General features: G+C 48.2%; 1 protein-coding gene across 7 annotated transcripts in view; it reads right to left on the reverse strand.

The window, feature by feature from the left end:
• The window catches only part of MYLK3 (myosin light chain kinase 3), a 49,047-nt gene that overhangs the window by 20,716 nt on the left and 12,586 nt on the right, over nt 1–15,745 (reverse strand). For 2 of the 7 annotated variants that reach the window (XM_053582074.1, XM_053582076.1), the window contains exons 2-4: nt 9,872–9,962; nt 6,467–6,908; nt 2,000–2,469 (exon numbers count right to left, since the gene is read on the reverse strand). In XM_053582074.1, coding sequence (XP_053438049.1) covers nt 2,000–2,469; nt 6,467–6,908; nt 9,872–9,962 — 1,003 coding nt within the window. Of the gene's footprint in view, nt 1–1,999; nt 2,470–6,466; nt 6,909–9,871; nt 9,963–10,803; nt 10,823–15,745 lie in introns of those variants that run through there. The other 5 variants (XM_053582078.1, XM_053582079.1, XM_053582075.1 and 2 more) reach the window with 4 other exon arrangements.

Genomic DNA, 15,745 nt, shown 5'->3' on the forward strand with positions numbered 1-15,745 from the left:
CAGGGCCAGGAACAGGTAACAGGTGGAATTCCAACTTAAGTTTTCCCAGAACCGAGGCCAGAGCCCTCTGCAAGGTCAAGAATTTACATCCAGTCTGTTCAGGAAGTTTGGAAGTTTGGACGGGATCAGTACATCTCGAAGGAAACAGGGCACATGTGGACAGGGTAACGAGAGTTTAACAAAGGGACTGGGTTTTTTTTTTGCAGTTTTTGGCCGGGGCTGGGTTTGAACCCACCACTTCTGGCATATGGGGCCAACGCCCTACTCCTTTGAGCCACAGGCGCCGCCCCAAAGGGACTATTTTTAAAGGTGCTGTAAAGATGGGGCTGTGGAAACCAGCAAGGATGGTGTGGGAGGGATGCAGCTGGAGAAACAAACAGCCCACCCTCTCTCCTCTCCCCTAGTCTCCTGTCAACAGGCCAGCAGATGCCCATCAGGAGCCAGAGGGTGGGAGAGCCCACCATGGGGCCCCCCATGGCTCAGGCTAGGGACAGTGGAAAAGAAATGGGAAGGCCAGCAAGGGAAGAGTTTTTTTGTTTTTGTGTTTTTTGTTTTTTTTGAGACAGAGCCTCAAGCTGTCACCCTGGGTAGAGTGCCGTGGCATCATAGCTCACAGCAACCTCCAACTCCTGGGCTCAAGCGATTCTCCTGCCTCCACCTCCCAAGTAGCTGGGACTACAGGCGCCTGCCACAACACCTGGCTATTTTTTGGTTGCAGCTGTCATTGTTGTTTGGCGGGCCTGGGCTGGATTTGAACCCGCCAGCTCAGGAGTATGTGGCTTGGGGCCTTAGCCGCTTGAGCCACAGGCACCATGCCAAGGGAAGAGTTTTGTTTTGTTGTTATGTTTTTGAGACAGAGTCTCACTTTGTTGCCCTTAGGAGAGTGCCATAGCATCATACATCACAGCAACTTCGAACTCTTGGGTTCAAGTGATTCTCTTGCCTCAGCCTCCCAAGTAGCTGGTAGGTTTCACTCTTGCTCAGGCTTGTCTCAAGCTCCTGAGCTCAGGCAATCCACCCGCCTTGGCCTCCCAGAGTATTGGCATCACAGGTGTGAGCCACCATACCCAGAAGAGTGTTTAAAATGGGAAGGAAGAGTTTTTTAAATGGTTTAGGGTTATTTTAAGATGTCCTTCAGGGGTGATATAAATACACAGACTTATTACATGAAACAGAGAAAAGGAATAAAACAGAATCCAGACTATGCACCAAACACACAGCATACAGCAGCTTGTGCTTTAAGGGCTGGAGCCTCTGTGGCAGGAAGTCCTGGCTTGGTTAGCATTTGTCCGGGCTTATCGTGGTGGCACTCAAGAGTTCTCCAGAGACAAATCTCCAACCAAGGAGGGTGTGACCCTAGAGCTGGAGGGGTTCAGGACCACCTTGGGGTGGCAGTCAGGTCAGTGGTCTCGCCACACCCCCCATTCCAGGTGAGAACCAGCTTGCTGGGTGTGAATTTTTTAACAGGAGCCTTCCTGTCTCCATCCAAAATGACACCGATGGGCTGTGGCTCACACCTATAATCACTCTGGGAGGCCGAGGTGGGTGGATTCCTTGAGTTCAGGAGTTTGAGACCAGCCTGAACCCCATAAGACCCCCTATCTGTGAAAAACTAGCCAGGTATAGTGGCACATACTCATAGTCCCAGCTACTTGGGAGGCTGAGGCAAGAGGATCACTTAAGCCCAGGAGTTTAAGGTTGCTGTGAGCTGTGATACCATGGCACTCTAGCCTGGGTAACCCTGGTTGAAAGCTGGAAAGTCAGGTGGCCTTGAGAAATCTGCATGGGTTCCCCCTACCCCACAGCCAATCTGAACTCAGCCCTCCCATCTCTGCACCTTGGTCTCCAGCCCTGGGATGACCCAGCAGGCTATTCTTGAGTCTTGGACACCCCAGACCCCCCTTTTCTATGCTGGAAGCTGCAGTAAGGCCCCCTGCCCAGGCCTCCAAACTCACCTTGGGATGCATGTCTAGTCCAGCCAGGCAACATCCCCACTTACCAAGAGCCACAATGCCGGCTTCAGCACCCAGGGGCGTCCTGCTTCCTGCCTGGGCTCTCCCTGTGCCCCCAGCCACACCATCCTTCCCAGGGTCAGGGTTTCTTGCTCCCAGGCCTTTGTCCTGCTGCAGGTCCAGGGCCTCAGCAGTTTCATCTCCCTCGTCTCTCTTGACTAAGCTTGGTCCTACGGTGGGCTCAGCCTCAGGCCCACGCACCTCCTCCATCTCCGCTCCTCCGTGGCTGCTCCTCTTCTGCCCTGGGGAGAATGCTCCGGCTCCTCGGGGGCTCTGTTCCCCTGACTGAGTCCCTGGAACTTGGAGGTAGCACAGGGGTCCAGGTGGGTTCTGCTCACCTGGATGGGCAGCTGCTGGAGCCTCTGGGGGGTGGGTGGCAGGGGTGAGTGCAAGGCTGCCACCTGGGGTCACAAGCACCTCCTCAGGACTGTCCATCTCTTGCATGTGGGTGGAGATCCTGGGATAGAGAGAAATAACAGAGATGAGGTTAAAGGTAAGGACTTGGATTCAGAACAAACCTGGGTTCAAACGCCTTCTCCTGCCACCACCCACAGTCGCCTCTAGACTCAAGTTTTCTCATCTGTAAAATGGGGGTTCTCAGGTTGTTATAACAGTAAGAATTAGCTTGGGGTTGGAATCAGCTGAACCTACCCCCTTCCCCTCTATAACCCTGAATATCTCTGCCCAGACAGGTTACCAGGGGCAGAGTCAGCTTCAGTGAAACGCAATGACATCAGCTCTCAGGATTGTGCTGGACAGGGGTCTGGGGAGGGCTTGAGACAGCCTGGGGACCAGGGTGAGGACTAGCACCTGTGAGGCCCCGAAAACCTGCTTCTGCCTCAGGCAGGAGACCTGGGCTCTTCTTGCCCTCCTCTGGGCCTCAGTTTCCCTTTCAGTTGAAAAGAAGGAGGAGCCAAGGCAAACACACCACAGGCAGCTCCAGGTCAGGTGCATCTGATTAAAATCAGGGAGTTGCTCCTAACAGACTAGATTTCTGTCTCCCCTGAAGCAGGGGTCCTCAAACTTTTTAAACAGGGGGCCAGTTCACTGTCCCTCAGACCGTTGGAGGGCCAGGCTATAGTTTAAAAAAAAACAACTATGAACAAATTCCTATGCACACTGCACATATCTTATTTTGAAGTAAAAAAAACAAAACGGGAACAAATACAATCACACCGCCCCATGTGGCCTGTGGACTGTAGTTTGAGGACCCCTGCAAAGGAACAGAAATCCAGGGATGCATGGCTGAAGAGCAGTTCCCCCTGCCCCAGACCCCAGCAATACCACAGGACCCAGACCCACTTCATTCATTCCCAAAACCCAGGCCCACAGCTGGAAGTCAGAAAGGCCCTGATGATCAGAAGAAAGGACTCTGGCTAGGACAGCCAAGACCCCTCCCCCTCAGAGTTGCCTCCACCCTAAGGGCCCCTCAGTGGAGTATGGTTCTGAGGGGTCACAGTCCCCCTGCCATGGGGCCTACATGTATTGGGGGTGGTGAGGGTGACAGTGTATGACATGGACTGAGTCTTGGGAAAGAAGGCATGTGGCCTCAATTCTGGTCTTATCTGCCATCATTTGCTGGACGATTTTGGACAAGTCCAGCCTTAGTTCTATTCTTGGTAAACCAAGACCAGGAATGCTTTCCACATGTGCTGGGAGAGCCAGTTATGAGAGGAAAGCACGAATGCAGGGTTTTAAAATCAAGGCCAGGTGCGGTGGCTCACTTCTGTAATCCTAGCACTCTGAGAGGCTAAGGCAGGAGGATTGCTCAAGTCCAGAACTTCAAGACCAGTAGGAGTGAGGCCCCATCTCGACAAAAATAAGGAAAGACTAGCTAGCCATTGTGGAAGGCACCTGTGGTCTCTGCTACTTGGGAGGCTGAGGCAGGAGAATCTCTGGAGTCCATAATTTTGAGGTTGCTGTGAGCTAGGCTGATACCATGCCATTCCAGCCTGGGCAACAGACTTACTCTGTCTCCCAGAAAAAAAGAAAAGGTGGCCATTGTGGCCGGTGCCTATAGTCCCAGCAACTCAGGCGGACTGAGGCAAAAGAACTGCTTAAGCCCAAGAGTTTGAAGTTGCTGTGAGCTGTGACACCACAGCACACATGTACACACACCATAAAAAGGTAAATGTTATGTAACTTACAAATAGAAAGAAAATAGCAATGCTTTTCTCCAGTGTCTGTGGAAGCCCAGTCTCCATCTCTGGACCTCTAAGGTGCACCATCCCTGGGTGCTTCTGAAAGACTCAGCAGCCTGTCCACAGTCAAGCATTGGGCGGGAGACAGGAATCTCTCCAACACTGTGCCCATGGGGACTGAGGATGGGTTGGTGATGGCAGGTAGGACAGGAAGGCTCCAAGCTGGCCACTTGGCACCTGGCTCAAGCCTTGTGCCAGATCAGGGGACATGGGACACTGTAGCAAGCCAGTTGCGGGGGTAGTATCCAAGCTGAGAAATCTTGCGGTCATTGCTCCCATTGGGTTGTCATATCCCTGGGGACAAGGGTGACCCCAAGACACTGCCACACAGCTCCATGCCACACTGAGCACCCGAGGCTTCCCTCCCACCTGCACAGCGTGCTCATCGTACATGTGGCAGGATCCCTGCATGCACAGCTGCTGCCCACCAGAGCTACTTGACTTCAAGACTGATCTTCCTAAAAATATACCCATGTCCCAGGTCATGACATTCCCACTTCCTGAGACCCAATGCAGTTCTGATGTGCCTGAAATTCAGCTCAGGGCTGCAATGGAGATCCAGATCCTTCCTTCTCACTCAGAATGTCTTTGGGGCCTCTCACAAGTTCATAGAAAGTTTACCCTCAGCCCCAAATTCCTCATTTAAAGACCTAGCCTAGACCCAGGGCTGTCTGCCAGGAATCTCTCCCTCTGACTGCTTAGGTCTCTGTGAGGCTCCATTTCCTTCCAGAACAAAGGCAGACACACAATCTGGGCTTCTTGGCCAGTTGCCACAGCAAAGGTGGACACCAGCCTCCCTCCCTGTGCTAGGTTTCAGGGTCTCAGTTACAGGTCAGGGGAGCTCAAGTCAGGCGCAGGGGACATCAGGCCCCTCCTCACAGTGCCTGTCAGCACCAGTGGGGCGCTTTGGAAACGGGATGTGCTGCCCCTCAGGGCTGGTGATACAGGGATGCAGAGGACTGGAGAGTCAGGGTTCTACCCTGTGACTGTGGCACTGAGGTTGCATCCTAAGAGTCAGGGCAGCCAGCATAGCCCTCCTGAAAGCCACCTGGATTGACTCAGCCTGCACCATCTCCCACCTCCAGGTACGCCAGCCTTCTCTCCCCACCACTTTATTTAGGTGTTGATTAAATGTTGACCAGGGGAAGCAGGGGCGTGCAGTGGTTGGGGACACAGTGGATTCAGATCTCAACTCCCTGCACCTTTAGCTATGTAGCCCTGGGAGCCTAACTGTCCCCACCAATAAAATGGGAACAGGAACCACATTCACCTCCTGAGGATATTAGGAGAATATAACAGGATGCCACTGGCAAGATGTTTGGCCCCTGCTCACATGTGCTCTGTGAGCCTAGGAATTACTGACCTAAGTGCCACTGGTTCTCAACTATGCTCCCCTTTGTCATCACCTCAGGAGAAAGTTAAAAAAAATCCAATGCCTGAGACTCATTCCACACCAAATAAATCAGAGTCTCTAGGACTTTTACTTTTTAAATTGTCCCCAGATGGTCTCTGCGCTTCTTTGTCTGTTTGTCCTGGCAATGGAGGCCCATTCTCTGTCTGTGGTGGATGTGTCCTGCCTTGTAGTCTTCCTTACTCTGTCAGTCTATCTTTCTCTTCTTCGCTACACTTTGTTTCATTCTTGCCTTTAAAAATTAAATAAATATGGCTAGGCACTTGTAGCTCAGCAGCTAGGGTGCCTGCCACATACACTGGGGCTAGCAGGTTCAAACCCGGCCCAGGTCTGCAACAAAAAAATATCTGGGCGTAGTGACAGGTGCCTATAATCCCAGCTACTGAGGACACTGAGGCAAGAGAACCACCTGAGCCCAGTAATTGGAGGTTGCTGTGAGCTGTGATGCCACAGCACTCTACCAAGGGCAACATAGTGAGACTGTCTTAAATAAATAAATAAATAAATCCCCTTCAGATTATCTCTTGAGCTCAGGAGTTTAGGAAACATCCTAGACAATGATATGGAGACCTCATCTCAAAAAAAAAAAAAATACCCCAAATAGATAAATAAATAGTTAGTAAATCTCTCCCTCCCAGGTAATTCTAGTGACCAACAGGGAGGACCAGTGCTCTAAGGTCCCAAACACAGGGCGTAGGCATCCTCCTGTCTTCTCACAAGGCCCGCCCAGCCCTGTGTACACAGTGGGCGCTCAATATGCATGGCCAGCCCACTGGCCATGCCCTAGCTGAGAGGCTGCAGTTCCTTTCTTCCCCCGCCCAGCTGGGAAGAGTGCCTCTTACCTTAGAGATGTCTCTCCATCACTGGGAGCTGCCCTGGGCTGGGCTGACAGCCTTCGAGGCCTTCGAGGCCCCCGAGGCAGGGGGCTGTGCCCTGACGTCAGCCTCTTGCCCTCATCCAAGAGCTGAGGGTCAGGCCTGCTGGGTGCTCCTTGTCCTGCACTTGGTGCAACCTCCTGGCTGGCAGGGACCTCACTGACCCTGTTGGGTGCCCCAGACAATTCCAGGCCATTCCCAGGGCTTCTGCTGAAAGTCTCAGGAGCTTTGGCCTCAGCCTTTGTGAGGAGCAATGATTGGCCAGGAGGCAGCTGGCCTGGGCCAGGGACTCCATCTCCCTGCCTTGATGCGGCCCCCGCCTGGATGAGGAGGTCAGCTCCCATCCCTGAAGCGCTGATGGGGGACAGCTGCTCTACTGTCCCCTCTGGCAGGTCAACCTTCTGGCTCTCTATGGGAAAACAGGCAGGATGACAATGTACTCCACGTGCAGGGCCAGTCACACAAGCAGCGCAAAGAATATATGCAAAGCCACTCAGTGCACCGTGTTTATGACAGCCAAAGATTGGAAGCAACTCTAGTGGCCGTAAGTGGGCCTGACATCCAAACCATGGTGTGTCCACACCATAAAGACGCATGTACAGCCATAAAGACGCAGATGTTACTTTCTTTGGAGGGAGCTACAGAATGATCTCAGGATATACTGGAAGTGGAAAAAAGCAAGGTGGAAAAAAAAAGGTATCTGGTGTCCTGATTGCCTGAGAAAAGGTGTGTGTGTGTGTGTGTGTGTGTGTGTGTGTGTGTGTGTGTGTGTGTGTGTGTGTGTACCTGAGCATATATCACATACCATGTGGTCTAAACTGACTGGACTTCAAAGGAAAGGTAAGACAAAACGATTTTAAATGGTCACATATGGGTGGAGGAAACAGGGTGCAGGAAATGAGGACAAGAGCTGGACTTCTCTTAAGATACTGTGTTTTCCTATTTGACTTTGGAACCATGTAAATATTTGGCAAAATTATATATATATTTTGAGGCAGAGTCTCACTTTGTCACCCTTGGTAGAGTACTGCGGCATTAGAGCTCACAGCAGTCTCAAACTCCTGGGCTCAAGTGATCCTCCTGCCTCTGCCTCCTAAGTAGCTGGAACTACAGGTGCCCACCACAACGCCTGGCTAGTTGTTCTATTTTTTAGAAGACATGTAGTCTCTTCTAAACAAAGCAGATTAGATTGCTCTTGAACTCCTGAGTTCAAGCAATCTACCTGTCTTAGCCTCTCAGAGTGCTAGGATTACAGGTGTGAGCCACTGTACCCAGCCAATGCAAAATATATATTTATCGACTTTGTTATCAGTAAGACTTCTGGTCAACAGGCAGCTATTAGTAGTTAAATTTAGGGGGGCAGCCAAAAGTTATACATGAATTTTCAACTTCACAGGAGGTCGTTCAAGGGTTAACTGTACTCTGAGTGATTTTGAAACATGGTGTCTGACTAGACATCTCTAGTGGGGTATATGTAGAAGACTGAGAGGCTCAGGTGGGAGCAGGGGTTCAAGACCAGCCTTGGACACATAGAAAGAACCCATCTCTGCAAAAACTTGTTTTTAGGGGTTAGGGGTACCAACCTCCTGTGCCAGCCACAGCGCCAGCCACATACACCAAAGGTGACAGGTTCGAACTTGGCCTGGGCCAGCTAAACAACTGCAACAAAAAAATAGCCGGGCATTGTGGCGGGCGCCTATAGTCCCAGCTACTTAGGAGGCTGAGGCAAGAGAATTGCTTGAGCCCAAGAGTTGGAGGTTGCTGTGAGCTGTGATGCCACAGCACTCTACCCAGGGTAAAAAATAAAAAAATTACCCAAGTGTGGTTGTGTGCCTGTTGTCCCAGCTACTCAGGAAGCCAAGGTGGAATGATCCCTGAGCTCAGGAGTTTGAAGCTGCAGTGAGCTCTGATATACCTGTACTTCAACCTGGGAGACAGAGTAATCCTCTGTCTCTAAAAGAAACAAAAAAAATTCCCTCAAAGTCAGGCACAAACAAGATATATGGCATTTATCTTTCACAGAAACAAAAGGAAAAATTCTATACCTCTATATAAATTAATATTTTCTTGTATATCCATAAAGAAACTCAGAGGGAATATGATCTATTAGAAGCAGGTCAAGTAGGGACCTAGGGGAGAGAGAGATCTTTTCTTTTTTTTTTTCTTTTTTATTGTTTGGGATTCATTGAGGGTACAAAGAATTAGGTTATACTGATTGCATTTGTTAGGTAAAGTCTTTCTTATAATTATTTCCTGCCCCCAAGAGGTGTGCCATATACTGTGACCCTACCCCCCTCTCCCCACTCCCTCATTTCACTACCCCCCATTTTGTATTAGCTCATCTACTGCCTTCATATAAGAATTGAGTACTTTGGATTCTTACTTCTCCATTCTTGCGATGCTTTACTAAGGAAATGTATTCTACCTCCATCCAGGTTAATACAAAAGATGTAAAGTCTCTATCTCTTTTAATGGCATACATATGCCACAGCTTGTTAATTCATTCCTGGGATTTTTTTTTTTTTTTTTTGAGACAGAGTCTCAAGCTGTTGCCCTGGGTAGGGTGCTGTGGCATCACAGCTCACAGCAACCTCAAACTCTTTAAGCCATTCTCTTCCCTCAGTCTCCCAAGTAGCTGAGACTATAGGTGCCTGCCACAACGCCTGACTATTTTTTGGTTGTTGTCATTGTTGTTTGGCAGGCCTGGGCTGGATTCGAACCCACCTGCTCCGGTATATGTGGCTGGTGCCTTAGCTGCTGAGCTACGGGCACAGAACCTAAATTTTCTTTTTTAAATAGAGGCAGAGTCTTGCTATGTTGTGTAGGCTGGTCTCAAACTTCTGGCCTTAAGCAGAAGGCTAGCTTAAGAGGCTAGCTTCTGCCTAGCCTCCCGAGTAGCTGGGACTATAGGCCATTTCAAATATTTTAAATTCTGAAACTTATAAACATATTGCTTATTCAAAATAGTAGTATATTTATTAACAAAGAAAAAATATTCATAATATAGGTGCCGTGGTTGACTCCCATAATCACAGCACTTTGGGAGGCCAACGCTGGAGGATTGCTTAAGGCCAGGAGTTCAAGCCCAATCTGGGCAATAGTGACACCCTGTCTCTATAAAAAAAAATGGAAAAATTAGCCAGGCATGGGGGTGCATGCCTGCAGTCCCAGCTACTCTGGAGGCTTAAAGGAACCTCCAGAGTAGGAATTGAGCTTAGGAATTTAAGGCTGTAGTAAACTGTGATTGTGGTACTGCATCTAGCTTGGCTGATGGAGACCCTGTCATTAAAAAAAATAAAAATAAAAATTAAAGTATTGTGGGTGGTATTGTTGATATACAATGTAGGATTAAAGCAAACGGGGCCCACTCACCTTGCCGAGGCCCTGTGGTGTCCACGTGCACACCTCTGGGGCTCAGTGCACACTTTGGTTTTGCTCCCTTCTTTTCTGCTTGCTCTTTGTTCTAAAATAACAACCGTAAAAACTGTCATCATTATCACCATCATCATCATTCAGGCCACAGACACCTGTTAAGTACCCTCTGTGAGCTGAAGACAAAGGTACTGAGGTTGTTTCACACAGTCTCAGAGTGACATTAGAAAAAGACGCTGCTATTACCATTTTAGAGAGGAGAAAGCTGAGGCCTTCTCAAGATCATAAAACTTAACAGAGGAGGAGCTCAGCTCCAAACCCAGAACCTGGCTGCTTTCCAGTGCTGGTGAGGGTGGGCCCAGCCTCTGACCAGGGGGTGTGGAAGGGTCTAATTAGGCTAGACCTCAACAAGTGATGGAATATAAATTTAATCTTAAAATGCCAACTCAGATCAGCTGGTCATGGTTACTGCTTCTGAAGTCAAATAATAAGTCCATGCTTCAGGAGATGAGTGCTGTGATTAATTCATGTCTGCGTGGGAGCTGAGCAAGCGGATCCCACAGCCACCCCTTCAAAGTCTATAGTGTAGCCAAGAGCATGGACTCTTGAGCCAGACTTGGTGGGTTTGAACTTCGCCTTCATTCCCTGGCCAAGACCATTAACTCCCTTGCATCTCACTTTTCTCATCTACGGAATGGGGATGATAATGTCTGCCTTGTAAAGTCTGTGGAAGGATTTGGGGAGTTAATTTTGGATGTCCTAAGAAGTATGCCCAACACACAGTAGATATTCAATAGCACTGGGGATTTTGTCCTCTAAGATCAAGAGCCACCAGTGTTAAAGGAGCCCATGATCTAGAGAAGTGCTCAGCAGCAGTGCCTTAAATCTGAATGGCCCATGCTAGTGTGAGGCCTGGCGAGTGAAGCTCTTACCCGAGATCACGCTCCACACAGCCCCACACTCAGCTTGCAAGTGATGTCTATGTGGTCTGACTCCTGCTGGGTCCTCAGGTTGCTTATGGGTGTCTTGAGCCCTGGACTGGTGAAGCCCTGAGATGATTCCTGGCCCTTGTCTCACCTCAGAGTCTGCACTGGGGCCCAGGTACAAGGCTATCACCAATAAAGCCCCTTCCTTAGGAGCTCAGAGAACAAAAGCTTCTCAGGACACATTTGTTGGGCATGTACAGCATTTTCTAAAAGTTAGCTTGTTGGCTCGGCACCCGTAGCACAGTGGTTATGGTGCCAGCCACATACAATGAATGTGGCAGGTTCAAACTCGGCCTGGGCCAGCTAACCAGTGATGATAACTGCAATAAAAAACAGCCAGGCATTGTGGCAGGCACCTGTAGTCCCAGCTACTAGGGAGGCTGAGGCAAGAGAACCGCTTAAGCCCAAGAGTTTGAGGTTGCTGTGAGCTATGACGTGACAGCACTCTACCAAGGGTGACATAGTAAGACTGTCTCAGAAAAAAAAAGTTAGCTTGTTTCCAACATTTATTAATAAAATCTAGGAAAATTTTACATGAAAGTTCTAGAATCCCAAGCGGCACCTCTGGCTCAAGGAGTAGGGCGCCAGCCCCATATACTGGAAGTGGTGGGTTCAAACCCGGCCTCTGCCAAAAAAACAAAACTGCAAAAAAAGAAAAAAAAAAGAAAGTTCTAGATTCCCTTTCGGGCTGGTAGAATTATTCTATATTTTGATTGTGGTGGTCATGGAGGTATATGCATTTGTTGAACTATATGTACATTTAAAATGCGTATTGGGCAGGGCAGAGGCTCATGCCTATAATCCCAGAGCTTTGGGAAGCCAAGGTGGGAGGGTCACTGGAGGCTGGGAGTGGGAGGCTGGCGCGAGCTATGGTAATGCCACTGCACTCCAGCCTGGGCGACAGAGTGAGACCTTGTCTCAAAAAATGTGTATAGTTAGTGTGCACATGTACAGTTTGTTCGTCATTAATAAAATAATATACCTTAATAAAACCAATTAGAGGGCAGCACCTATGGCTCAAAGGAGTAGGGTGCCGGCCCCATATGCCGGAGGTGGCGGGTTCAAACCCAACCCCGGTTAAAAACTGCACAAAAAAAAAAAAAAAAGAAAATTAGAAAAGATTTTTAGGTTCCCTGCTTCTCTTGAAAAATTCTGAAGATCTAGCAACTCTAGGCCCAAATAGCAAAAATCAGCCAGGGCTGTTCCCTCTGACTGGAGTATTATAGCCCTCACGTCTCCTAAATGTCTCTCCAACTTGAGCTGGTTCCATTATCCTTTCGACACTGTGCCCTCTTCTCTCAATTTTATCACCTGTTCATCCCTTTGGGACTCCAGGACACCAAGCTTTGCCCTTGTTGGTGAGGATACTACACACAGAGAGTGCACAGCTCAGCACTTGCCAGGCTCTGAACACAAAACACTAGCAGCTGTTATCACGATTGTCACCAGTGCCACCAGCAAGGTCCAGATCCCAGGCTCAGCAGACAGCTCTCCCTTATCCTTTTTCTGTGGCTCTGACCTGCACCCACAGAGCTGGGGAAACTGAAGGCATTATCACAGACCTTGTCCTATTTGAGCCCACAGGTAGGAAGTGGCTTGTACAGACTGTCCTTTGGCAGTCCTTGTTGGGTTCAGACAGTAGGTGGGGACACATACATACGTGCACACATGTACACACATGCCACACGCACACACACACACGTGCATACATGTACACATATACACGTGTACATTCAAGCACACACATGCACATGTACGCACGTACACACGTACACACATGCACACATGTACACACATACCCAACACACAGCTGGCTGTCTTTGGGGCTTAAGCATCTGGTCTCTGTCTCATCTGTGCCTCTACAAGAAGCAAAAGAGGCCACAAATACCACTGCAGAGCACTGACCCTGCTCCCAGCCCGCCCCCAGCTGGACAGGTCCAAGCTTTCAGGAGAGAACACCTGGCTTCTCATAATCTAATTCACTGTTGCAACCAAATGAAGCTCTGCTGGGCATGTTGGAAGATCCTAGGAGGACCCTCACGAAGTTCTGGTATAATTTTCAAATTTAACAGCCAGTGCTAGGATTTAATGCCATTTCTCAGATGACTGCTATGCCTCCACTCTGCAGGAAACACAAAGAGCATCCCCAGAAAGTCTCCACTAGGCGTAGTTGTCAGTCCTGATGATGTATCACAAAGCTGTGGCTATGTCTCAGTTCACTGTCCATCCTCTGAGCCCCTCCTGCAAGACCAGCCCTGGCCTCAACGCAGAGAGGGAAGTAGAGGCTTCTACCTTGAGCCAATGAGACAGGGCCCAACCTGAAGACAACTACGTATGCGTTTATTAAATACAAAAACCAGAGAGAGATCAAATGAGCGCCCAAGGGCAGTATAGACAAGAAATGTTATAAGATCTCAGAAAAGAGAAAGTTCTAAGACTTTCCCCTACCCAGAAATGCCTAATTATTTGCCACATGTATGACAGCTAACTTCATTAATAATGAAGCACTCTTACAAATTGATAAGAAAAGGGCAAAATAAAATAGGAAAGAGGGAAAAGGTCATGAGCAGGCAGTTCACAGAAAATACAAAAGGTTTTAAACCTAGGAGTAGTATTCAATCTTTTAGTGAAAGAAATTTAAATGAAAGCTAGGAACCGTATCATTCTACCTACTTTTCATTATACTTGAAATGTTTCATAATAAAAAGTTTTAGTTACTTTATAAGTTCAAAAGAGGGTTAGTTTTAAGAGACATATAACTGGGGGGGGGCATTAAAACAAAAAGAGAGCTATATAACTAATTGCCTTATTTGGATCTGACTCAAATAAATTATAGAATTTTTAACAGTATAGGAAGATTAGGGAAATTTGAACACTGACTTTCGTAATACTGAGAAGTTATTGTCCTGCTTTTAGGAATGGGAATGGTATTATGATTACTTTATTTTTTATTTTTTTTTTAATTTTTAATTTCAGCTTGCTTGTTCATTCTTCTTTGTTTGAAGTACTTTTTTTGTTGTTGTTCATTTTCTTTTTCCTCTGGTGATGTTCTTTCCCATTGCCTCCCCAGTAGCTGGGATTACAGACGCCCACCACAACATCCGGCTGTTTTTGATGTTGTTAGTAGAGACAGGGCCTTACTCTGTCTCACTGCTGCTCATAGTGGTCTCGAACCTCTGAGCTCAGACAATCCACCGGCCTCGGCCTCCCACAGCGCTGGGACTACAGGTGCGAGCCACCACACCCGGCCTATGATTACTTTTTTAAAAGCGTCCTTATCTTTTGCCTCAATTTTTTTTTTTTGGTAGAGACAGAGTCTCACTGTACCGCCCTCAGGTAGAGTGCCATGGTGTCACACGGCTCACAGCAACCTCCAACTCCTGGGCTTACGCTATTCTCTTGCCTCAGCCTCCCGAGCAGCTGGGATTACAGGCACCCGCCACAACGCCCAGCTATTTTTTTGGCCGGGGCTGGGTTTGAACCCGCTACCCTCAGCATATGGGGCTGGCGCCCTACTCACTGAGCCACAGGCGCCACCCAAAAGCGTCCTTATCTTTTAGGTATTAATGCCAAAACCATTAATGATGTTTTGATTTCACATCTCAGATTGGCTTCAAAATAATCTGGGAGTGGGTGAGGAACTTGGCCTCCAGTTGACAGGTAAAACTGGGACCTGGGCTCACAGGATTTGTTGTCTTAATCTTTATTTTTATTATAGAAATGTGTGAAATCTTTCACATTAAATGCATGATAAGGTCTGACTTTTGTTCATTCACCGGCCAGGCAAAAAGCATTCTCTGATGTTAACAGCAGGACACTAAGTTGGGTAACTTCTTTAATGGTCAGCTCGCCTTCATCTATACAAACTTACCCTTGAGCTTAGCATTTCCACCCTAGAAGTGTATCCTACAAATAAACCGATAGCTTATGTTCAAAGATACGCATCTATGGCTAGTTACTACTCCATGATTCATAACAACTAAAAATGAGAAATGATAAAAACAAGCAAGGATACGGATCTGGCTATAAAGTTACAACACAGCCCCCAAGATGAAGTATAGTATTCCACAACTTTAAGAAGCAAGCATGAGTCTCAGCACCCGTAGCACAGTAGTTATGGGGCCAGCCATATACACTGAGGCTGGCGGGTTTGAACCCGGCCCAGGCCAGCTAAACAACAATGACAACTGCAACAAAAAATAGCTGAGCATTGTGGAGGGCGCCAGTAGTCCCAGCTACTTGGGAGGCTGAGGCAAGAGAATTGCTTAAGCTGAGGAGTCTGAGGTTGCTGTGAGCTGTGATGCCACAGCACTCTACCCAGGGCAACAGCTTGAGGTTCTGTTTCAAAAACAAACAAACAAAAAATCCAAAAACAGAAATCTGGATGGAGGTGGAACACGTTCTTCTTAATAAAGCATTATAAGAATGGAGAAGCAAAGATCCAATGTCCTCATATCAGAATGAGGGTGAGTGAAGGGAGGGGAGGTCACAGCTATGGCACACCTCGTGGGGGCAGGACACAATTATAAGAGGGGCTTCACCTAACAAATGCAATCAGTGTAACCTGATTCTCTATACCCTCAATAAACCCCCAATAAAAAAGAAAGAAAGAAAGAAAACAGAGACGTCACAGGGACAGCATCTTCATCTGGAAGAGTAGACTGGAGTCTGTGACTGTGTGGGGAGTGTGGTTGCCCTGGGGACTGGGAGTGGAATAGGAGGGAGACGTATACACTTTATACTACTTGATTTTTTTTTTTTTTTTTTGAGACAGAGTCTCAAGCTGTTGCCCTGGGTAGAGTGCCATGGTGTCACAGCTCACAGCAACCTCAAACTCTTGGGCTTAAGCAATTCTGTTGTCTCAGCTCCCAAGTAGGTAGGACTACGG

The sequence above is a fragment of the Nycticebus coucang genome, chromosome 2 (genome assembly GCF_027406575.1).
Source record: "Nycticebus coucang isolate mNycCou1 chromosome 2, mNycCou1.pri, whole genome shotgun sequence".
Lineage (NCBI taxonomy): Eukaryota > Metazoa > Chordata > Mammalia > Primates > Lorisidae > Nycticebus > Nycticebus coucang.